Source organism: Moschus berezovskii, chromosome 12, assembly GCF_049115385.1.
Source record: "Moschus berezovskii isolate FMDL1 chromosome 12, NW_MosBer_1.0, whole genome shotgun sequence".
Classification (NCBI taxonomy): domain Eukaryota; kingdom Metazoa; phylum Chordata; class Mammalia; order Artiodactyla; family Moschidae; genus Moschus; species Moschus berezovskii.
The window spans coordinates 56,372,901-56,397,352 of record NC_142471.1 but is presented as its reverse complement, the minus strand read 5'-3'; the positions used below and the strand labels follow the sequence as shown (position 1 = coordinate 56,397,352).

The following is a 24,452-nucleotide window of genomic DNA, read 5'->3' as shown; positions in this document are numbered from 1 at the left end:
TCTGTAGCCTTGGCTGCGGATCAGCATCAGGCTGATTACGTTGTTTTTGTTAGATTGACCTCACCTGTTATTGAGTGGCTCCCTATAGTGGTGCATCTGGGACATGACAACCAGGATGTGTAAGTTTCCCAGGAAAGGCTACAATTACATTAAGGGGAGAAGTGCCAACTAATGCTGTACCGGGAAAAATTTGAAGATACACAGGAGATAAACATAAACATGGATTAAAGTGTATCAATAAGATAGTGCATACTGACTTCACAACCTGATGAGTCATTATATAACTTTGCTCTCTATAACCACCTGACTGATAGCCTGTGTACACATACATACATATATTATACATATATATGACTTTTTATATATGAAATATTAAACTTGGATATATATATTTTAAAAAGTGTGACTTTTAAGTTTACCAGGGGAAATACAGAGTTTTAAAAAACAGAAACACCGCTAAAATCTCACTACACATCTAAAGCATCTGTTTCCCTTCTCCTGATCAATACCTGTCTCTGAAAATAATACTACAGATACCTTCAGGCCAGAAGGGATGGAAAAAATAACCATACTTTCCAAGCACTACCGGTGCCAATCATCACACTAAGGGGTTTACATGTATCTCTATTTATTTGTTCTTCAGAACTCTTTTCAGTTCAGTTCAGTCGCTCAGTCGTGACCAACTCTTTGCGACCCCATGAATCACAGCACGCCAGGCCTCCCTGTCCATCACCAACTCCCGGAGTTCACTCAAACTCATGTCCATCGAGTCGGTGATGCCATTCAGCCATCTCATTCTCTGTCGTCCCCTTCTCCTTCCGTCCCCAATCCTTCCCAGCATCAGAGTCTTTTCCAGTGAGTCAACTCTTCACATGAGGTGGCCATGCCCATTTTATTTTATTTTGACATTAATTTTTTATTGAAGTATATTTGATTTACAATGTGTTAGTTTCAGATGTACATCAAAGTGATTCTGTTATGCACACAAATGTATCTATTCTTTTTCAGATTCTTTTCCCTTATAGGTTATTACAAAATATTGAGTCTAGTTCCCTGTGCTATACAGCGGGTCCTTGTTAGTTATCTAACACACAGAGTGTGTGTGTGCTAATCCTAAACATTTTATAGAGAGAAAAGCAGCAGTTGTTCTCTTAATATCAAATTATATAGGAGAGCTGCCAACTTCTCTTTTACTCATCTGGCCTAAGAGGTACAAAGATGTATAAAAGTATTTTCCCTGCCCTTCAGCATTTTTTTCTCAAAGCGCTTTTCTTCCCAGGCTGCTTAACATCCTCGAAGCTCACCAGTACAGTGCCACTTGTCCTCCTGGGGACAGCTGCCACTCATTGTCTTTGGGAATGAGGGAGTGGGTTTCCATCCATGGCAGCATCTCACTACAGAGAACTCAGAGCCAAAGACTGAATGCCTTTTTGATCCAGAAAATCCCCTGGTCTTCTCTGCACTATAGCTTGACCTAATTAAATCAACATTACGAATAATAAGAGCTGGCATGTACTGGGTCCCTGGCATGACCAGATCCTGCCAAGCCCTTTATATTAAGATCTCATTTTTATCCTGCAACAGATCTATGGAGTAGATAGTCTCACTGCCTTCTTACGGATGGAACAATCCAATGTCATAGTACTGGCAGAGACGGGACTTGGCTTTGGTTCCAAATCTATACTCTTAGTATTTAAGCCAGCATTTCTCAAAGAACACTTCACACAGGTCAACCTCATCAGAGGCTCATCTTTTAAAAGGTAATTAATTATGTATTTATTTTTGGCTGTCCTGGGTCTTCGCTGCTGCATGGGCTTTTCTCTAGTTGAAGCAAGCAGGCTTCTCACTGAAGTGGCTTCTCTTGTGCCAATCCTAACTCTGAAATTGGCAGACAGATTCTTTACCACTGAGCCACCAGGGAATCCCCCGGGGGCTCATTCTAAATGGGCCTATCTCTGGAAACCCAAAGCCTGCAAAACAAGGACGTCTGGAGCTGTGGTTGGGAACTTGAGCTTCAGTCAGATTTCTCTGGTGATTCTTTCGCACATCAGAACTTGAGAACCACTGTAAAATGCCAGGATTGAAATATTCCCGTTGTAAATTTATGCTTACCAGGCAAGGCACTTCATACCCACTAAACTGAAACTTACAGATCACAGTCATAAATGAGGCAAAAATCACCAACCATTTCATAGTCCCCACAGGGTTCAGGTAACGTGAACAAGTTGACTGTGCTGTTGTACTTCACATTTACCACTTGAGGGCGCGAGCTCTCTGGTAATGGGAAGGGCGTCTAAAACGAAGTATCTAGAAACTGGCGTGGCCAGAGGTGAAAATCAGGAAAACCAGAATCACCCGCTGAATGTGCATTAGGGAAATGTTCTTTCTATATGAGCACCCAGAGGGAGTGCCTAAGCACCTTCTTCCAGTCATAGATCAGTAATTCTTCCCTTTGATTCTGCAGATGCTAATGATGTGAAGGGTTGGACAGGTGAGAGTCTCTTGTTGAGCCTCACATGAATCTCCAGAAGAGGGAAACCTAGTAACAGACAGGCTCGGTTGCTTCCTGAGTGCTCTTCTCTCCCCAAACTCTAACACTCCTTCTGTGACAACAAACTTTCCCACAACAGTAGCCCTTGAAGATGACCTGAATTTTTAATAACATTTATTCATATCATGCAAGCTTTGCTGTGAGCATATAAGCAAGAGAAAACATTATTTTTGAAAAACAAATAATTCTGTTATCTCTGAAGCATCATTTGTGTAGTCAGGCTGAGCTTGAGTATTTTTTAGCAGGATTTCAAACAAAGAACATTCTGGAAGAGAATTTGTGATTACTGCAATGGAGGGAGCTGTCTGGGCTAACACACTCTCTATCTGCAACTAAGCTTATTAAAAAAGATAGGACAAAAAAGGAGAGAGAGAAAAGGGGATGGGAAAGCTGGGGAGATGGTTCTTCTGCATCAGAATATGAAAACCAGATGGTTATTTCATTCCTAGGAGAGCCAAGTCTATTCAGGTAGTGTTTGAAGGGCACATGCTAGAGATACAAAGAGCAAGTTTCTGCCTGGATGGAACTTACAATTTATGGAGAAAATGAACATGAAATAAGTAGCGAAGGTGCATTGTGAGGATTACAAAAGTGAAAACATCAGGTATGAGCTCTTAAGACTTCAGGAAGGCTTCCTGAGGCTTTTATAACTTCAGGAGGCAGGGCTTCAGCAGAGGCTTAAACAGGAAGAGTTAACCAGAATAAATGGAGGGAGGATGAGAGGGTTGAGGCTGGACAAGAGAAAGTAGAGTGTACAGGGAATGTTCCAGGCACAGGCAAGATATGGGAGAGGATGCTGCCTATGTAGAGAAGAGAAGGCAAAGAACTGAACCTACATACAGACTCTAGAAGTACATGCTGTGTGATTAGTCCCTCAGTTGTGTCCGACTCTTTGCCACCCCGTGCACTGTAGCCCGCCAGGCTCCTCTGTCCATGGGATTCTCCAGGCAAGAACACTGGGGTGGGCTGCCATTCCCTTCTCCTGGTATCTTCTAGACACAGGGATCCGACCTGCGTCACCTGTACTGGCAGGTGGATTCTTTTCTTTAGATGAGACTCTGCAATAAAGTTTTTACAATAAACAATTCAAGAAAACTTTAACTTTGCCTTAATTTTGTTCTATTTTAATACATCCACCTGATGGTTATAATCAAAGGACCTAGAGCACAAATAATATCTTCAGTTCAGTTCAGTTCAGTCGCTCAGTCCTGTCCGACTCTCCGCGACCCCATGAATCACAGCACGCCAGGCCTCCCTGTCCATCACCAACTCCCGGAGTGCACTCAAACTCATGTCCACAGAGTCGGTGATGCCATCCAGCCACCTCATTCTCTGTCATCCCCATCTCCTCCTGCCCCCAATCCTTCCCAGCATCAGAGTCTTTTCCAGTGAGTCAACTCGTCGCATGAGGTGGCCAAAGTATTGGAGTTTCAGCTTTAGCATCAGTCCTTCCAATGAACACCCAGGATCGATCTCCTTCAGAATGGACTGGTTGGACCTCCTTGCAGTACAAGGGACTCTCAAGAGTCTTCTCCAGCACCACAGTTCAAAAGCATCAATTCTTCAGTGATCAGCCTTCTTCACAGTCCAAGTCTCACATCCATATAGGACCACGGGAAAAACCATAGCCTTGACTAGACTGACCTTGATTGGCAAAGTAATGTCTCTGCTTTTTAATATGCTATCTAGGTTGATCATAACTTCCCTTCCAAGGAGTAAGCATCTTTTAATTTCATGGCTGTAATCAGCATCTGCAGTGACTTTGGAGCCCAAAAAAATAAAGTCTATCACTGCTTCCACTGTTTCCCCATCTATTTCCCATGAAGTGATGGGACCAGATGCCATGATCTTTGTTTTCTGAATGTTGAGCTTCAAGCCAACCTTTTCACTCTCCTCTTTTACTTTCATCAAGAGGCTTTTGAGTTCCTCTTCACTTTCTGCCATAAGGGTGGTGTCATCTGCATATCTGAGGTTATTGATATTTCTCCCAGCAATCTTGATTCTAGCTTGTGCTTCTTCCAGCCCAACATTCCTCATGATGTACTCTGCATATAAGTTAAATAAGAAGGGTGACAATATACAACCTTGACGTACTCCTTTTCCTATTTGGAACCAGTCTGTTGTTCCATGTCCAGTTCTGACTGTTGCTTCCTGACCTGCATACAGGTTTCTCAAGAGGCAGGGCAGGTGGTCTGGTATTCCCATCTCTTGAAGAATGTTCCACAGTTTATTGTGATCCACACAGTCAAAAGCTTTGGCATAGTCAATGAAGCAGAAATATATCTTTTTCTGGAACTCTCTTGCTTTCTCCATGATCCAGCAGATGTTGGCAATTTGATCTCTGGTTCCTCTGTCTTTTCTAAAACCTGCTTGAATGTCTGGAAGTTCACGGTTCACATATTGCTGAAGCCTGGCTTGGAGAATTTTGAGCATGACTTTACTAGCGTGTGAGATGAGTGCAATTGTGCGGTAATATCTTAGTGGATCCCAAAATCTAGTGCTGTGTCTTTTAACAATTAATCCCTGACATGAAAGTGGAGGCCACTTGCTCCTTGGAAGAATGTGCTTATAGGCTCCTCTGTCTGAGAATTCTCCAGGCAAGAATGCTGGAGTGGGTTGCCATGCCCTTCTCTAGGGGATCTTTCCAACCCAGGGATTGAACTGCAGGTGGATTCTTTACTGTCTGAGTTACCAGGGAGTACAATTTTCCAAAGTAAAGTTCATAACATTTTCTCTATGACATGTCTGTCGTGAAATTAGACACTGATTACAAGCAAGTAAGGCAATGTTGAAGGGAGAGCTTTGGTATCTCTGATTTATTTCCCATTCCTGAGCATTTCCTCTTACAGGATAATTCAAGTCTTCATTTCATTTTCAGAAATGTATCTGGGAAATGAACACACTAATACCATCACCTCACTCTAATTTGTTCCTTATGACTTTAGCTATTCCAGGCTGCTCTTCTTATGGGAACTTCATGCCCCTTAATGACAGAGGGAATGGAAATGATTCCCACTTATCTGGCTGTTCTTGTAACATGTTGTCTTCAAGGAAAACAGATGTTGAAGCAAGCTCCTCTGTAGGGTAGTTAAAGACATTTTTCAGTGGCCTATCGCTCAGGGGTCCTTAGGTTTTCCATCATTGGAGAAAAAGCATCGTTTTTCAGTCACTCAGTCGTATCTGACTCTTTGTGAACCCATGGGCTGCAGTACACCAGGCTTCCCTGTCCTTCAATATCTCCCAGAGTTTGCTCAAGCTCATGTCCACTAAGTCAATGAGTCACACTATAAAAAAGCATTGCAGTCACACCAAAAGATGCCCTTTTCATATTTCATATTCTTAGGTTGTGTCTTCTATTCCTTCCGCTCTACATGCAGTTTTGAACCTTATTTTTTGGTCCTTTCGTTGAATCACTTCTCTCCACCCACCTCAACTTTGCATCTGCTACAAGAAAACACCTTAAGAAATGGCCTAAAATCATTTCCTTCAAACTTCCTTGATGAAGTGGCTTCACCTGCTCAGACCAAAATATATTAAGCAGGTGAATCATATCCTCCAACTTACAACCAGCCCTCATTCTTAAAAACAGAAGAAGTTATGATTTCAGATGGATGCTCTGATGTAATCTTCTCCCTTGTGAATGTATGTGAAAGTGAAAGTGTTAGTCACTCAGTTGTGTCCGACTCTTTATGACCCCCTGGACTGTAGCCCACCAGGCTCCTCCGTCCGTGGAATTCTCCAGTCGAGAACACTGGAGTGGATTGCCATTTCTTTCTCCAGGGGATCTTCCCGACCCAGGGATTGAACCCAGGTCTCTCGCATTGCAGGCAGACTCTTTACCAACTGAGCCACCAGGGAAGCCTGCAAATGTATAAACCAATGCATTTGATGAAGAGCAAAAGTAGTATTTTAGAGCGCTATTACTGTGACTCTGGTTGGTTGGTGCGCTTCTGTATTTCTAATCCTATGTAGCCCAGGATTGACTGTCCTTGATAAAATAAAAATCTGCTTCTGAACATAGTTCTAGTGAACTTGGTAAAGGTTTGGGATTAGTTACCCACAACAATAAAAGTGTGATAAGAGTGGATTCCAGAAGATTCAGATGCCTTCATCATCACTTTTGCTTTTATTATTGACTTTGAAAGAATTAATAGTGTATTGTTCTGTCAAAACTACAGTGAGATACCACATCACACCTACTAGGATGGCTATAATAATAAAAAATTAGGTGTTGGCAAGGTGAAGAAATTGGAATCCTTGAACATTGTTGGTGGGAATGTAAAATGTTTTAGCTGCTATGGAAAAGGCAAGCATAGAATTATGTGACCCTGCAATTCTACCACTAAATATGTACCCAAAAGAATTGAAAACATACACTGAAACAAATACATACACATGCAGGCTCATAGCAGCCCCTGATACCCACAACAGCCAAAAGTTAGAAACAACCAAGTCCACTGATGGATGAAAGAAAAAGAAAGAAAAGGAATGCACTGATGTATGTTACAACATGAATGGACCTTTAAAAGTTTACACTAAGGGAAAGTTACACATAGAGCCAGACATCTTGGAATGTGAAGTCAAGTGGGCCTTAGGAAGCACCACTACAAACAAAGCTAGTGGAGGTGATGGAATCCCAGTTGAGCTATTTGAAATCTTGAAAGATGATGCTGTGAAAGTGCTGCACTCAATATGCCAGCAAATTTGGGAAACTCAGCAGTGGCCACAGGACTGGAAAAGGTCAGTTTTCATTACAATCCCAAAGAAAAGCAATGCCAAAGAATGCTCAAACTACCGCACAATTGCACTCATCTCACACGCTAGTAGAGTCGTGCTCAAAATTCTCCAAGCCAGGCTTCAGCAATACGTGAACCGTGAACTTCCAGATGTTCAAGTTGGTTTTAGAAAAGGCAGAGGAACCAGAGATCAAATTGCCAACATCTGCTGGATCATGGAGAAAGCAAGAGAGTTCCAGAAAAACGTCTATTTCTGCTTCATTGACTATGCCAAAGCCTTTGACTGTGTGGATCACAATAAACTGTGGAAAATTCTGAAAGAGATGGGAATACCAGACCACCTGCCCTGCCTCTTGAGAAACCTGTATGCAGGTCAGGAAGCAACAGTTAGAACTGGACATGGAACAACAGACTGGTTCTAAATAGGAAAAGGAGTACATCAAGGTTGTATATTGTCACCCTTCTTATTTAACTTATATGCAGAGTACATCATGAGAAACGCTGGGCTGGAAGAAGCACAAGCTGGAATCAAGATTGCTGGGAGAAATATCAATAACCTCAGATATGCAGATGACACCACCCTTATGGCAGAAAGTGAAGAGGAACTCAAAAGCCTCTTGATGAAAGTGAAAGAGGAGAGTGAAAAGGTTGGCTTGAAGCGCAACATTCAGAAAACTAAGATCATGGCATCTGGTCCCATCACTTCATGGGAAATAGATGGGAAAACAGTGGAAGCAGTGTCAGACTTTATTTTTGGGGGCTCCAAAATCACTGCAGATAGTGATTTCAGCCATGAAATTAAAAGATGCTTACTCCTTGGAAGAAAAGTTATGACCAACCTAGATAGTATATTAAAAAGCAGAGACATTACTTTACCAACCAAGGTCCGTCTAGTCAAGGCTATGGTTTTTCCAGTGGTCATGTATGGATGTGAGAGTTGGACTGTGAAGAAAGCCGATCAATGAAGAATTGATGCTTTTGAACTGTGGTGTTGGAAAATACTCTTGAGAGTCCCTTGTACTGCAAGGAGATCCAACCAGTCCATTCTAAAGGAGATCAATCCTGGGTGTTAATTGGAAGGACTGATGCTAAAGCTGAAACTGCAATACTTTGGCCACCTCATGCGACGAGTTGACTCACTGGAAAAGACTCTGATGTTGGAAGGGATTGGGGGCAGGAGGAGACGGGGACGACAGAGAATGAGATGGCTGGATGGCATCACCGACTCGATGGACATGAGTTTGAGTGAACTCCGGGAGTTGGTGATGGACAGGGAGGCCTGGCGTGCTGTGATTCATGGGGTCACAAAGAGTTGGACACAAATGAGCTACTGAACTGAGGAGGAAACATAATGAAGCTTATCTTTTGCACAACCTATAAATGCATTTTTTTCTTGAAAAACTAGAGAGAAATTTTAAATATCCTCTTCAGATTCAAGAATGCAGATTCATTACTCAATACATTGATACATGTGAAACACACCCATTCAATGACTAATTTGAGTGAACTAGTTTTCATATCAACTCTTGTTAACTTGATGCAAATGAACAGCTAATCCTCCTTGATAGAATTGAGACAAGACAAAACTAAACTAGTTCTCTCCATTTGGTTTTAGAATGTCTTTTGCTTTAGATAATGCCCAAGACATTCACTTCAAACAGATTAAGAAAAGTTGGTCTCCAGTATTCTAATTCTACCCTCTCTCCCCCAGGATCCTTCTCTATTTTCTTGGTTTTGCTCTCTCTCATCCTCTGCATTTCCCCAACCCAACTAAACTACTGTTTTTGTCAGCTGCCCCCCTAAAAAATACATACTTTTCTGGTGAAGAGCCAAGATACTGAAAAAGGAAACAAGTTTCTTAAAAACATAAACAAAAAAAAACAACCAGAAGAGTTCTTTGGTTGTCTTATCATATCTTAAAGCAACAACCACATGGTTGTCTTCACAAGAAGTAACAAGCTAAAGCCTTCCAAGAATGAGCAGTTAAAAGTTTACCTTTCTTCTTTTATCTTTGCCAAAGACAACCTTTCTCAAACAACCTTTTCACAGAAGACATTTGCTTGCTAGGAAATTCTGCAAGACATGCTGGAAGAGAAACATCTGCTTTCCACATGGACAACTGTAATTCCTTTTGCAATGGAAATTTCCATTTAAATCCAAACATTGTAACAAGGCAGTTGCCAGCATGACCAAGTGGCTGCAGCAGGGGATGAACTGGGGAGAAAAATACTGAGCCAATTCTAGGATGTGGCCATAACTGACATTTTATATCAAATATAATGCCATTTCCCCCACAACCAAATTCTACTAAAAAGAAACCAGAAATAACTTCAGTAGCTGAGAATAATCCGTAGGCATCTTGCTTTTCTCCTCTATAACTGAAAAGGTCTGTGGAAAAGGGGATGATTTTTGTATGACCACAAAGAAAGTCATTTCTATTGCCTGAGGCGGGGAAAAAGAAAAACAACAACTTCAGTAAATATTTCTGGAGTACTGTGCTGATTTGCTAGGGTGGCCATAACAAAATAGCAGGACTGGGTGACTTGATTTAAGCAACAGAAATTTATTTTCTCACATTTCCGGAGGCTGGATGTTAGACATCAAGTTGTTGGCGGATTTGGTTTCTTCTGAGGCCTCTCTCCCTGCAGATGGCCATCTTCTCCTTGTCTTCACAGGGTCTTCCCTCTCTGTGTCCTGAACTCTTCTTTTATAAGGACCCAGCCACACTGGATGAGGGCTGTGTGCTGTGCTTAGTCACTCAGTTGTGTCTGACTCTTTGCGACCCCATGGACTGTAACCTGCCAGGCTCCTCTGTCCATGGGGATTCTCCAGGCAAGAATACTGCCATGCCCTTCCCCAGGGGATCTTCCCACCCCAGGGATCAAATCCAGGTCTCCCGCTTTGCAGGTGTTTTGTTTTTTTTTTTTAGCCCGGCTGAGCCACCAGAGAAGCCCCCTCTAGTGGCCACATTTTAACTTAATTATGGGCTTCTCTGGTGGTTCAGAGGGTAAAGAATCTGCCTGCAAAGGAGACCCAGGTTTGATCCCTGGGTCAGGAAGATCCCCTGGAGCAGGAAAAGGCTACCCACTCCAGTATACTTGCCTGGGAAATTTCATGGACAGAGGAGCCTGGCAGGCTATGGTGCATGCAAAGAGGTGAACCTGACTGAGCGACCAAGTGCATGTGCGTGGACACACACACACACACACACACACACACACACACACATTCACTATAGAACATATGTTGACTTCAGACAAATACTTAACTTCCTAATATCACATTGGATTAGGGACCCCTCTAGTGGCCAAACTTTAACTTACTTAACCTCTGAGAGGAGAAGGCAATGGCAAGCCACTCCAGTACTATTGCCTAGAAAATCCCATGGATGGAGGAGCCTGATAGGCTGCAGTCCGTGGGGTCGCTAAGGGTCAGACACGACTGAGCGACTTCACTTTCACTTTTCACTTTCACACATTGGAGAAGGAAATGGCAACCCACTCCAGTGTTCTTGCCTGGAGAATCCCAGGGATGGGGGAGCCTGGTGGGCTTCCGTCTATGGGGTCACACAGAGTCGGACACGACTGAAGTGACTTAGCATAGCATAGCATAACCTCTGAAGGTTTTATCTCCAAGTATAGTCACATTCTAAAGTACTGGGGGGTTATGACTTCAACATACAATTTCTGGGGGGACACAACTAAGCCCATAACAAGTACATACCAGGTGCCAGGCGCTGAATACAAACAGTGTGGCATTAAACACTGAAGAAAATTCTCAATATTCTGAAATGACCTATATGGGAAAAGAAGCTAAAAATGAGTAGATATGTGTTTATGTCTTAATATAGTAGCATTAACTCATACACTTTACAACAGAAACCAACACAACGTTGTAAATCAACTATACTCCAATACTTCTACAGAAGCACCAATCTGAGAAGAACTATCTTTGCCTTTGATAGTAATGAACTATCTTCTCCCTTGAAGGAGAGAGCAAATGGGATTCTGGAATGGATTAATTTTCAAAAGAGTGAGTTTCACCACCTGCTGGAAACAAGCTCTCTACCAGAGGAAGCACTTCCAGGGAATGTCTATGGTCGCTCCCACCCACATATGCTCACACTCAGGCTCAGGAGAACCTCCAGGGTGACTCACATGGGTTCTGCTTCAGTCAGCCCAGCCCTCAGGGGTGTGGCCACATGTCTGATGACTCCTCTTTCAGACACAGAGACTCTACCAGGCAGGGCAAGTCACAGGTTTGCTGCCTTCAGCTCTGGGGACAAGGTTCTCCCGGCAAATCTGGCTAGTTGGGTTTGCATCCAGCAATAAGAAAACCACACGCCCTTTAAGGGCAACTTTTCAAAATTCGTTTCAGGCCTGACATTTTACATCTCCTTGCAAGGGAATAAAAATGCCAAAAATGCCCCCACTCCTTTAGGAGACATAATCTTTTTAATGAAAAATGAGTTGTCTAATTTGCTATTCAGAAGGGATATACTTGGCTCCAAATGGTCATAGTAGCTCTTTCTGTTCCCTCCAGGAAGCTAAGAAGCTAAAAGTTCTGGGCTTTCATTTGAGTCCTTTCTATCTCTAGGCACCATTTCATGGCCATAGTTTTTTCATCAGATGTTTCTCATCTTACATCCTTATGATCTATTACTCTTTGGTTTCTACTCTGAGGATATCATTCATTTCTCAGTTCTGCCTAGTCCTAACAGTTATTTTTACTTGAATAAGTTATATAATCTTTTCCTGTGATCAAGTATGTCAGGATCACGCTGTCCTAAAATTCTAAGATGTTGAGGACAGCATTACTCAGGGGGAAAGTGGGTTGTTTGTGGAGTCAGGTTCACAGAGGTAATTTGCCCTTAGCTGACAGAGATTATAGACTCAAGTCTTAGTGCCTTGAGCAGGCAAAGATCTGCTTCTGGGGTCTGGAAACTGAACTTTCCAAGCCGACAAGTTGTCATAGGCAGAAACAAGCCACTGAGCTGCCCACAGTGAATGAGAACTGGAGTAGAAGCTGGCTGCCATGATACCTGTATTAGGGAGCAGACAAAAGGAGGAGGAATGTTATTTCATCTAAGCACAGAATGTAGGGAGTATTCCTCCAAGGATTACAGAAATCCTTGCACTAAAAAGTGGATGCTTGTACATGCAGACAAGAGCGTTTAGGATACAATGCCAGAAAATGGCAACCCACTCCAGGGTTCTTGCCTGAAGAATCCCAGGAGTGGGGGAGCCTGGTGGACTGCCGTCTATGGGGTCGCACAGAGTCGGACACGACTGAGGCGACTTAGCAGCAGCAGCAGCCAGGAGGAAGGTAAAATTTGGGAAAGCTGTGGTTGACAGGCAAGACTTTAAAAAGAGAGATTAGATCAGGTTAGCTTGACTTCCTTTCTTCTCCCTTTCTTTTGGGCTACAGGGTTTTCCTACCAATTCAACTTGTCAACATACTCCATCAGTCCCTCTTTCCTTCTATTAATCCATTATCTTTCAATCCAGGTAAACGCTTTTATTATCCAGGTACCAGTCACAAACCCCATTCTAAGCCTATTGTATTCATGGTACCCTATTCAGTTTAAACATATTTTTTTTCCTATTCCCTGTGCCTTGGTTTATATAGACACTTTTAATTACAAACGTTCTTTCCAAATGATTTTATTTCTTCTTTTTGGTTGAGAATGATCAGGATTTCCTACGCCTCATTTCTTCTTCCTGTCACCCCACTGACTTTCACAGAAATAGGTTTTATGCTTCCATCTGAGCCTTTTTTATTCCTCTCTCAAGTGTCTCTGCTCTTAGTCCTCTAAATCAAGTTCATGAATCACAGGTTATCTCAGGCCCTCTGACACCTGACCCCTGGATAGTAAGTAGCTGAGGCTCTGGTCTCCTACACTAAGATTGACTGCAGAATCTGAGCCAGGATTCCCTGGCACTGAAAATCACAGGATGGACTCAACTGTCTGCAGTTGTATTTCTTCTCACACTCTTCTTGACCACCCACAGGGAAAAGTTGCAGAAACAGAAGGCCTGTCTTAGAGATCACCTGGTACTCAGAATTTCTTGTTTGGAACTGCATTTTACAGGGGGAAAAAAATAGTGAAACATCTGAAGCTCTGAAAACTCATGCAGAGATCTTTTAAAATACCAGACAGTATAACTTTAAAAAACTACGAATCACTATGTTGTACACCTGAAACTTATATAATACTGTACATCAACTATACATCCAAAAAATAAGTTTAAAACCAGACACTTTGTTTGCAGCACAATTTATTATGTGGTCATAGTATTCAGGCACATTAATAGGTACTGGCAACTCCACTGTAACCACTTTTAAGACAAAGCAACCCAAAAATAAAGCGTCAAAATGTGCAAAAGTAATAAATATCAAACTCTCTGATCTAAAATGTATAAATATAAAATATCAGTCATTTCTGGAAACATCTTAAGAAAATCTGGCAACCACGGGTCCACGGGTAAGTGTCTGGCGAGGAGGGTGCTAATCTTCAGAACGTATCACCTCAGATCCAGCACGATTATCTTTATGTCTTTCACCAACACATGTCTGCATACCTAGGAAAGAAAGACTGGCTTTAGCTCATAATGTTTAACATGATTCTCTCTAGAGGAGGAGTATGAATTTCCTGATTTAAAAATGTTCCTAGTTTTGAAAAATATTTCCACTCAGAACAAACATAAGCATATATACTCATTTTCAACAGCAAGAAAATATTTACAGAAGGTGCCAAGTAGTTTTCATGTTAAATAAATTCTAACTTCAAAATCATGTTTCTCTGATGCCTCAGACAGGAAACAGCCAAGCAAACAGAAAAAGATGCATTCAGATAATGTTACTCTGGAGTTGACATGAAGCTCATCAAAAAACAGGATTATAGTTTTCATTGAACTGTTATGAAAAACTAATATGGTTGTATCAAGCAGAAATAATTCAAGACACATTTAATCTCATTTTCTTTAATAACTGCTTGCTTTTGGGGACTCCAAAGAAAACTATTATATACAGTGATGGAAAGGAAACTTTATATGTAATCAACTCTGCTACAGAAATACTCTTTCCTTTGTAAATAAAATAATAATGACAAGACATCAGAAGGAAATACAAAGATTTTGATTAAGTTTTTGAGATAAGAAAATTCTCAACTAAGCAATAAAGGGTTTTATCCTACATCATACTGCTACTATTTCCCTCTTAAAAAACAGAGGCTTATTTGTTTTATAACTGGAGATTGATACCTCTTAATCTTCATCTAGTTCACCCTGCCCACCCCCTACCCTCTGTCAACCACATTTGTTCCCTGTATCTATTATTCTGTTTTGTTTCTGTTTTTAAGATTCCACATATAAGGGAAATCATATGGTATTTGTCTTTCTCTGTATGATTTATTTCACTTAGCATAATACCCTACAGATTCATCCATGTTGTTGCAAATGACAAGATTTTATTTTTTATGACTGAATAGTATTTCATTGTGTGCATGTGTGTGTGTGTACATATACAACGCCACATCTTTTTAAGCCACAGGGGTGTAATATACAGCATAAGAAATATGGTCAATAATATTCTAATAATTTAGCATGGGGACTTACCCTGGTGATCATTTCATAAGGTATGAAAATGTTACTATATTGAACAACTGAAACTAACATATTACATCAGCTATATTTCAATTTTTCAAAAAAGGAAGGGGTGATAAGTAAATACTGTGTACAGAAAATAATCAACATTGTCTATCTACTCACACTGAACAGCCTAGGGTCCTTGGTGTGTGGATGAAAGCCCTTCTTTTTACAAGCGGAAACCTCAAGCATGCCAGCGTCAGTGAGCCTGAAGATGCCGGTGCTAAATTTTAGGGAAAAAAGGTACAAAAATTAAGGATCATCTGAGCTTTGCAGATGTTTTATTTGAATGGCACATGCATACATATTCCTCAAATGGAATGGACAAAGAAACTACAAACTATAAACTTTACATTTTTTTTAAAAAAAATCAATATTGTGTTGGCAGCCTAGAGGAAGACTGGAGAGACCAATGCTAATGCCAAGCACCCAAAGGATGGTAACGGGGCAGTGGGAGACCTCAGAGGAAAAGCCAAGACCCCACGGGAAGAAATTACAAGTGACGGATATTTCTATCCTCTATTGATCATGTATGCCGTCATACATAAAATGACCAGCATACTCATTTTATTGCACTTCACTTACAGCCCTTTAATGATATTGCATTTTTTACAAATTGAAGAATTGTGACAACTTTTCACGAAGCAAGTCTACTGGAGCCATTTTCCCAACAGCATCTGCTCACTTCAAATCTCTCTGTCACATTTTGGTAATTCTCACGGTACTTCAAATTTTTTCATTATTGTATTTGTTATGGAAAAGCATGATCAGTCATCTTTGCTGTTACTACTCTGACTTGGTGAAGACTCAGATGATAGCATTTCTGTGCAATATTTTTTTTTAATTTAAGGTATGTACAGTTGTTTAGACATAATGCTATTGCACACGTAATAGACTACAGTGTGAACCAAAGTTTTCTGTGCACTGGGAAACCAAAACATTCATGTGACTTGTGTTGGTTGCTTTATTGTGGTGGTCTGGAACTGAATCTGCAGCATTTCTAAGGTATAAGTAATATTTATACAGTCACAGCAAATACGTATTGAGTGCTGGCTATGGTTCCAGGCACCATGCTAAGCCCTTTACATAAACTGTCATCTAGGTTCACCTTCACATTAATCCGTGATGGGCAGGTATCAGGGATCTGACAAGACTGAGGCTCACAGTGGTCGCTAATCAAACTGGGATTCCAACGGCTGACTCCTCCGCTCATAACTGTGCTGCAATAATCATTGTCCCCAAGACTTAAGAAGATTTTGGAGATAATTAAGCTAAATCTGGAAATTTTCTTTCTTTCTTTTTTATTGGTCACACTGTGTGGCAAAAGGATCTTAGTTCCCTGACCAGGGATCGAACTCATGCCCCCACGAATGGAAGTGTGGAGTCCTAACCACTGGACCACCAGGGAATTCCCTGAGCTGGACATCTTCTCACAAAAGAAATCATACAACAAAACTAAGATCCCAAATGGCAAACTGAAACAACATCTGGTTTATCCACTTCAAGGTCACATTAACTAAAGAAAGAATTCCATGGTAACTGTACCATGGAAAAGATCTTAAAAAGCAAAAGACTGCAGAGCTACACATATTTGTAAGCCAGCAGGAACCAATCTCTTTCTCCTAAGGGCATGGTGTACCTGCTTATCCAACAGCTTCAACCTGGTGTGTGGACACACTCGAACCCAGCAGCCCCAGATGAAACCTTAAACCCGCTCGAGTGACACTTACTCTTTATGCTTTGGTGAACAGACGATGGCAATGGCCTCTGGCAACATGAGCTGATAAGAACAGTGCGTGTGGAGATCAACACTGGATAAGAATGCAGTTTGGGTTGGATGTGTCTATAAAAAGAAAAGAGGACAATCTTATTGAACAAGTAACAGATAACTCTTAGCCAAAACCAGAGCCCATTCCAAGAAAAAACTCTAGCTATTTGCTTTATCTTTTTTTTACCACCATTAATCAAATAAGGATTTTGAAAAATGTCTTACTGACACAATCCTTCCCTTCATACGTCTATGGATTAACTATGACTTTGAAAAGAGACTCTCGGGAGTGTTTATATACTTTCTGCTTATTGGGAAAGATAAAACTGGAGATTTGCCAGAGGCTTTAAATAGATCCTCATTTAATCATTGCAACTCATCTGGGAGATACTTATTATTAACATCTCAGTTTTATGTATAAAGATCCTGAGGTTCCTTTAAGTAACTTGCCTACAAGAAACAGAACCTCGACTGCAGGAAACTTCTTGCTAAATATAATCCCACTATGTTGGTGTCCTTTCATGGATCTCCACCCCCTACAATAAGAGAAAGGAATTCTCGGAGCTGTTGAAGATGTTTGGCACTCATCTTGCATGATGAGAGGAAAGGGGAGATTATAAATTAAAAGAACTATCTTCTGGGTTTTGGCTATATATGGAAGTGTTTATGAGAGGCAAATCAGAAGTCTATATTTGACTGTAAAAAATACATGCATTCATAATAATTTTTAAGTTCACAATAAACTCCAACCACTTTCGAAAAGGAATGTGACCACTTAAATCATGAATCCAAGGTTGTATTCATGCTGGGTCCTGGCTTCCTCACTTACTAGTTGTAAGACACTGCAAAAATTCTTTAACAACCTCATACCTATGTCATCAGTTATAAAATAACGATGATAATAATTTTCTTCATGGGATTACTACGAAAATTAAATGAGACAACCAATGTAAAATACATAGAACAGTGCCAAGTAAGCTGGGCATTAGCTGTTATGATTGCTGTTATTGCTGTTATTGTTATTTTAATGTTGTTATTATTAACTCAAGGGCACAGACCCATAAAAATTGCTTCATGTCTTTACATATAACTGTGATTTTTTGAAGAAATGCAATATTTAAAAACTCCTCTTTATTTAGCAGCATTAAGGTAAAATCCATTGATACCTATTTACAGACAGATACATGTGTGCAAAGAAAAAATAACTCTTGCTCTGCAAAGACCTAGATCAACTGAAGAATAGAAATGATCTTAACTTTTAAACTCAAATCTTTATTTTTTTGGCTGCACTGGGTCTTCCTTGCTGCACGCAGGCTTTCTTTCATTGCCGTGTGCAGTCTTCTCATTGTGGTGGCTTCTCTTTGTGTGGAACACAGGCTCTAGGCCTGAGGGATTCAGTAGTTGTGGCGCTCAGGCTTAGCAGTCGCGGTTCGCAGGATCTGGAGCTTGGGCTCAGCAGCTGTGGTGCACGGGCTCAGTTACTTGGCAACATGTGGGATCTTCCCAGACCAGGGATCGAACCCAGGTCGCCTTCATTGGCAGGCGAATTTTATCCACTGTACCACCAGGGAAGTCCCAAATCCCAAGCCTTTAGTGAAGGCATGAGAGAATGCAGTCAGTAGCCCCACTGGATCAATGAGGGAACCTGGAAACAGGAGGCTAGGAGTCCTTACCAAGGGCACATAGTAATTTACACGTGATGACAGGACTGCAGTCTCCTCTGCTCTCCTGAATTACAGAACACCGGAAGCTTGGTGACTGTGTGTGTGTATGTGTATGTTGAGGGGTGTGTGTGTAGACGTGGATGTGTGTCTTTCCACTACAAATACTTCTCTATAAAGCAAGCAAAATAAAAGACGGCTCCTTCTCAGTCTTCGGTGAGACGACTAGTTCCTACCCCAGGCCCAGTGTGAGACTGGATGGAAAAATGTTCACCGAATAGGGAAACCATGGATTGCAAAAGTACCATATCATCACCGGTAACAATCACTTCAATATTCTGGGTCCCTAGAAGAAAATGTGTTGAGAAATTCACTGACATATGAAGTCCATTATTATGTCCCTATTTTATGGAAGAAAAGCTGATGCTGAGATTGCTTAAATCACTTGCCAACATTCCTACAGTGGATTCTTGCTAAGTCGCTTCAGTCGTGTCCAACTCTGTGCGACTCCATAGGTGGCAGCCCATCAGGCTTCCCCGTCCCTGGGATTCTCCAGGCAAGAACATTGGAGTGGGTTGCCATTTCCTTTTCCAATGCATGAAAGCGAAAAGTGAAAGTGAAGTCGCTCAGTCATGTCCGTGTCTGACTCTTTGCAACCCCATGGACTGCAGCCTACCGGGCTCCACCGCCCATGGGATTTTCCAGGCAAGAGTACTGGAGTGGGTTGCCATTGCCTTCTCCACAGTGAATTCTTAGCAGAGCTGATATTTAAACTCATGTCTTTTTGATTTGTAAGCCCTGTCCTGCTTCTATGGTGACTTGGTAAATGTTGGGACACAAATTTTTGGTCCCAGTCCATGGCTATATGTGCAATGGCACAAATATCTGTGGCTTGTAGGGGAAGTATTTATACAATGGAGTGTATGGTCCCTATTTGACAAATACAAACATTGTTTAAAAGAAACATTTTCAGAAATTTTCTTAATCTACTTTAGACCCACAGCCAATGCAAAAGGAATATTAATAATTGTCTAATCACATTAGACAGATAAAAATCTGCCTAGGCCTCCATCAGACGACATAAAATCATCAAGACAAGCCAATCTGACTTCCAAAAGTTTCTCTTTTGACTTGGAATGGTAGGAAAAAAAGCATACTTATAATAGCTCTCTCCAAATCCAGATTTGACAGATTTATACATTGCCTCACATTGAAGAAAATGCTTTAATATGATGACATTTACTGCACTTGGAAAAATTAAAAATAATAAATCATTTCGATTAAGCTGAAATTTCTCCAGGAGGCAAAAAGCCACACACACACACACCACACACACAAACAACAACCTAAAACCCAAAAGGTCGAACGTACATGGATCCACCCCAGAGTGAGGAGATCATGTTGATCCTGAACACTGAATAATTCTTCTACATTCTCCACATCACAATAGTCTGGTCCCGCAGACTGCTTTGGCACTATTAAGTGGGTAATAGCAAATTCATTATGTGTCTGAAAAACAAAGAGCAAAGAGAATAATAAACACCTGACAGAAAAAAAAAAAAGCCTGAGTAGGAAGTGTAATGTTTTAATGAGACTAGAAAGTACCCACCACTTACATCAGCCTCCTCCCACCCACATCACAATTCAAAAACAAAGGCCCAGACTTGAAAACGGATCATTTACCGAAAACTTCGAGAGTCAACTGTTTGGCACTTGAAACCCATTTTCACAACAGAGAAATGTATCATAAATAAGAATCAGTATCCTGGGCTGGTCCCTGGAAGTTTAGATAGTAAGTAAAATGCTGCATTAGAATTGTCATAGAAAAATCAGAATAAAATAGCAGCAGGTTTCTCTGGAAGGGGAGATGGTAATTAAATAATTTTGTGGTTTTATTGAAGGACAATTTCTAATGGTTTGTGAAGGTTGATGGTCTTTCTTATTATTTAATTTCACCTTAAGACGTACGACTTTCTTTACTATTGGGGGGAGGGATTCACAGGGATTTTCCATAATTAAGACACTGTTTTGGATAGGCAATTAGACAGAGGGGAAAGAAAAAAATCTTTTATCCCTTTGTTGTCGTTCAGTCATTAAATCACGTCCGACTCTTTGCGACCCCATGGACTGTGGCATGCCAGGCCTTCCTATCCTTCACTATCTCTCACAGTTTGCTCAAACTCATGTCCATTGAGTCGGTTGCTGCTGCTGCTGCTAAGTCGCTTCAGTCGTGTCCGACTCTGTGCGACCCCATAGACAGCAGCCCACCAGGCTCCCCCGTCCCTGGGACTCTCCAGGCAAGAGCACTGGAGTGGGTTGCCATTTCCTTCTCCAATGCATGAAAGCGAAAAGTGAAAGTGAAGTTGCTCAGTCGTATCCAACTCTTAGCGACCCCTGGACTGCAGCCCACCAGGCTCCCCCATCCATGGGAATTTCCAGGCAAGAGTACTGGAGTGGGCTGCCACTGCCTTCTCCAACTGAGTTGGTGATACCATCCAAACATCTCATCCTCTGTGACCCCCTTCCCCTCCTTGATCCCCTTAGGTAAAAGATAAAGAGTTGAAAGGAAGAGGCTTGTAGTGAAGGATCCTCAGATAAGAGATGTTTGTGCAGTGAGGAGCGATCCCTCCTTCCACAGCACCATCCTGTCTCTGCTCTCAGGACGCTTCTGCAAACTGGGCACTATTCCTTTGGCCTTGATTATAACACTTCCCTCCACCCCAGCCCCTCCTTTCATGGCTAACTTTATGTATTCTAAACATACGTAATGTAAATATTACCTTTCAAGGGAAGCCCTTCTTCTTTTTTTTTTTTAATTTTAAAAATCATTTATTTATTTTAATTTGGCTGCACTGGGTCTTAGTTGCTGCATGCAGGATCTAGCTCCTTGTCCGGGGATCGAACCCAGCCCCTTGCATTGGGAGTACAGAGTCTTAGCCACTGGACCACCAGGGAAGTCCCAAGGGAAGCCCTTCTTGACCCTCCCCTATACACCTTCCCACAATACCCTACACTTCCACTGAGAGCACCCAGCCCCATTTATAATTAACCATCTGTCTGGTTCTTTTACAGGTAGCATGTGGCAAGACTGTGGCTGCTGCAGGCTTCTGAATGCCAACACCTAGGGCAGGGCCTGTGAATATTTGTTTGATGAAGGGATGAGTGAAGAATGAATGAATCAATCAAAGTAAGTACAACACGTGGTCTTGGGGACCATATGGACCATCCGTAGCATACTGCCCCCTGCAGGGCAAAGAAGGCAGCTGTGGGGAGGAAATGACAGGTTATTCTGTGCTTATCTTCTCTGCTTCCTCTGCCCTGGAGGAAACCGTGATGATGCAACACTGGACTACAGTAGGAGAATATGTGTTGAATGAAACATATCATTAAATAACAGTCCTCAAGTAAATGTTCAGGAGTGAAAATGTGCCTGGATTCAGAAATATAAACTGATACCCCAAAGAGAGTATATTTTTCTTGAAGTAGAAAAATATACGCATCTTCTCTCTTTTATCTCCTTCTAGTTTGACATTGTCTTTCATCACTTGTTTCTGATAAAATCTTCCATACTTAAATATGACCGGTGCTATGTGATTGCGGTTTGCTGAAACTAGTGCTTTAAAGAAAACAACACCCTACCTTTATTCTTCACATATCTGAAAAAGGGTGGCAAGATTATCACTGCCACAGATACAAGCAAGTTGAGTTAATTATAGGAATGCATGCGAAACTAACAATTGGAAGGGAAATCTGATTGAGAAAACTAGACAGTTCTGGAAATCTGAAAACCCCCCTTTTTCTAAACAAAGACTTAATTTACAGTGTGATTAGTTCTTTACAACAAACTTTATAGCCTCCCTGAGATTCTACAATCCATTTTCTAGAAGGATAATTCCATTAATGACAGTAGTTTTATCACATTAATCTATATACAGGTTATTTCATAATGACACTGAGGATGTTTTTGTTCTGCTCAACTTATCACAAGAAAGCCAGTTCTATTGACAGTATCCTGTGCAGAGAAGACATGAAACACAGTCCATACCAGCTTCCCGCAGAGTATTCCACAGGTTTCTATTCCTCTCACTGTATTGGATTCTGCCAGCAGCAGAAATCTGTGACAAAGATCTCTTGATAAAACGACACATCTCAGTCCTTCAACCACTAAATCTAAGAAACAGAAAAGGGAGAAAAATCTAAAAAAACAAAACTTACATCCCATCCCTAAAGTGACTACAGGTAAATATAAAATCTAAAAATGAAATTATCTGGTGCTCCCCTTCCTGCATTTTATTTTAAAACTTATAAAAGTGAACAATGACCAGAAGGAAGGTAGACTTACCCTTTGCATATAGATTATCTATATGTAAGTGGGAAGGTACAAACGCTTTTACATCTTGGGGTCTTAGATCAACTGTTCACACGCACGTGTGTTGTTTTCACTTGGCACAAAGTGCAGAGGCTGCAAACAATACATCTCATCTTCTATAAGCCTTCAGTTCAGTTCAGTTCGGTTCAGTCGCACAGTCGTGTCCGACTCTTTGCGACCCCATGAATCACAGCATGCCAGGCCTCCCTGTCCATCACCAACTCCCAGAGTTCACTCAAACTCATGTCCACAGAGTCGGTGATGCCATCCAGCCATCTCATTCTCTGTTGTCCCCTTCTCCTCCCGCCCCCAATCCTTCCCAGCATCAAAGTCTTTTCCAATAAGTCAACTCGTCAAATGAGGTGGCCAAAGTATTGGAGTTTCAGCTTTAGCATCAGTCTTTCCAATGAACACCCAGGATTGATCTCCTTTAGAATGGACTGGTTGGATCTCCTTGCAGTCCAAGGGACTCTCAAGAGTCCTCTCCAGCACCACAGTTCAAAAGCATCAATTCTTCGGCGATCAGCTTTCTTCACAGTCCAACTCTCACATCCATACATGACCACGGGAAAAACCATAGCCTTGACTAGATGGACCTTGGTTGGCAAAGTAATGTCTCTGCTTTTTAATATACTATCTAGGTTGGTCATAACTTTCCTTCCAAGGAGTAAGCGTCTTTTAATTTCATGGCTGCAATCAGCATCCGCAGTGATTTTGGAGCCCCAAAAAATAAAGTCTGACACTGCTTCCACTGTTTTCCCATCTATTTCTCCCATGAAGTGATGGGACCAGATGCCACGATCTTTATTTTCTGAATGTTGAGCTTCAAGCCAACATTTTCACTCTCCTCTTTCACTCTCATCAAGAGGCTTTTGAGTTCCTCTTCACTTTCTGCCATAAGGGTAGTGTCATCTGCATATCTATAAGCCTTAGGATATTTTTTTTGTGTTTGCCATGTGTTGCTTTTATCTTATGGAAGTTGGTCATCATTAAGTAATAGCACGTTTTCAGAAATAACTGGCAGTAATTTATAGCATGACTGCTTATTGTGTCTTTCCAAATAAAAAGAAATACAAACTCCATCTGACAGTGTTTGCTGGGAAATTTTCCCATTTGGTTTGGAAACCTGCCAGCACTGATGTAACAGTCCCAAGCAGCACTAATTCTTGGCAGAGACACATAATCCACTGGGAGGTTAACCATCCATGTGTGCGGATCCTCCTGGGCCAGGGAAATGCTAAATATTTACATTTAATGACTAGGCAAAGTTCTGGACAAATAAGTTTGCCAGCATCTTCCTTCTTCTCCAGTGTTAAGTATTTACCTTTTAGGATTTGTTTCTTGATTAAAATACATTAATGAAAAAAATGCTCAGAATTTTTCTCTTCTGAAATATTTGTACTATAATCAAATATAATCTTGTTTATTATGCAGTGTCTACTCTGCTGCTGCTGCTAAGTCGCTTCAGTCGTGTCTGACTCTGTGCGACCCCCCAGATGGCAGCCCACCAGGCTCCCCTGTCCCTGGGATTCTCCAGGCAAGAACACTGGAGTGGGTTGCCATTTCCTTCTCCAAGGCATGAAAGTGAAAAGTGAAAGTGAAGTCGCTCAGTCGTGTCCGACTCTTAGCAACCCCATGGACTGCAGCCTACCAGGTTCCTCCGCTCATGGGATTTTCCAGGCAAGTACTGGAGTGGGCTGCCATTGCCTTCTCCGAGTCTC

The 24,452-nt window shown here is 41.5% G+C and overlaps 1 protein-coding gene across 5 annotated transcripts in view; it reads right to left on the bottom strand.

Moving 5' to 3' along the window:
* Nucleotides 1-13,271: 13,271 nt before the first annotated feature.
* STAMBPL1 (STAM binding protein like 1) overlaps nt 13,272-24,452 on the bottom strand; it is a 55,178-nt gene continuing 43,997 nt past the window's right edge. For 3 of the 5 annotated variants that reach the window (XM_055425140.2, XM_055425138.2, XM_055425139.2), the window contains 5 exons: nt 22,408-22,532; nt 19,734-19,871; nt 16,664-16,776; nt 15,057-15,156; nt 13,272-13,868 (listed from right to left, as the gene is read on the bottom strand). In XM_055425140.2, the coding sequence (XP_055281115.2) occupies nt 13,812-13,868; nt 15,057-15,156; nt 16,664-16,776; nt 19,734-19,871; nt 22,408-22,532 (533 nt within the window). In that variant the 3' untranslated portion in view covers nt 13,272-13,811. The remainder of the gene's footprint in view (nt 13,869-15,056; nt 15,157-16,663; nt 16,777-19,733; nt 19,872-22,407; nt 22,533-24,452) is intronic. The other 2 variants (XM_055425137.2, XM_055425135.2) reach the window with 1 other exon arrangement.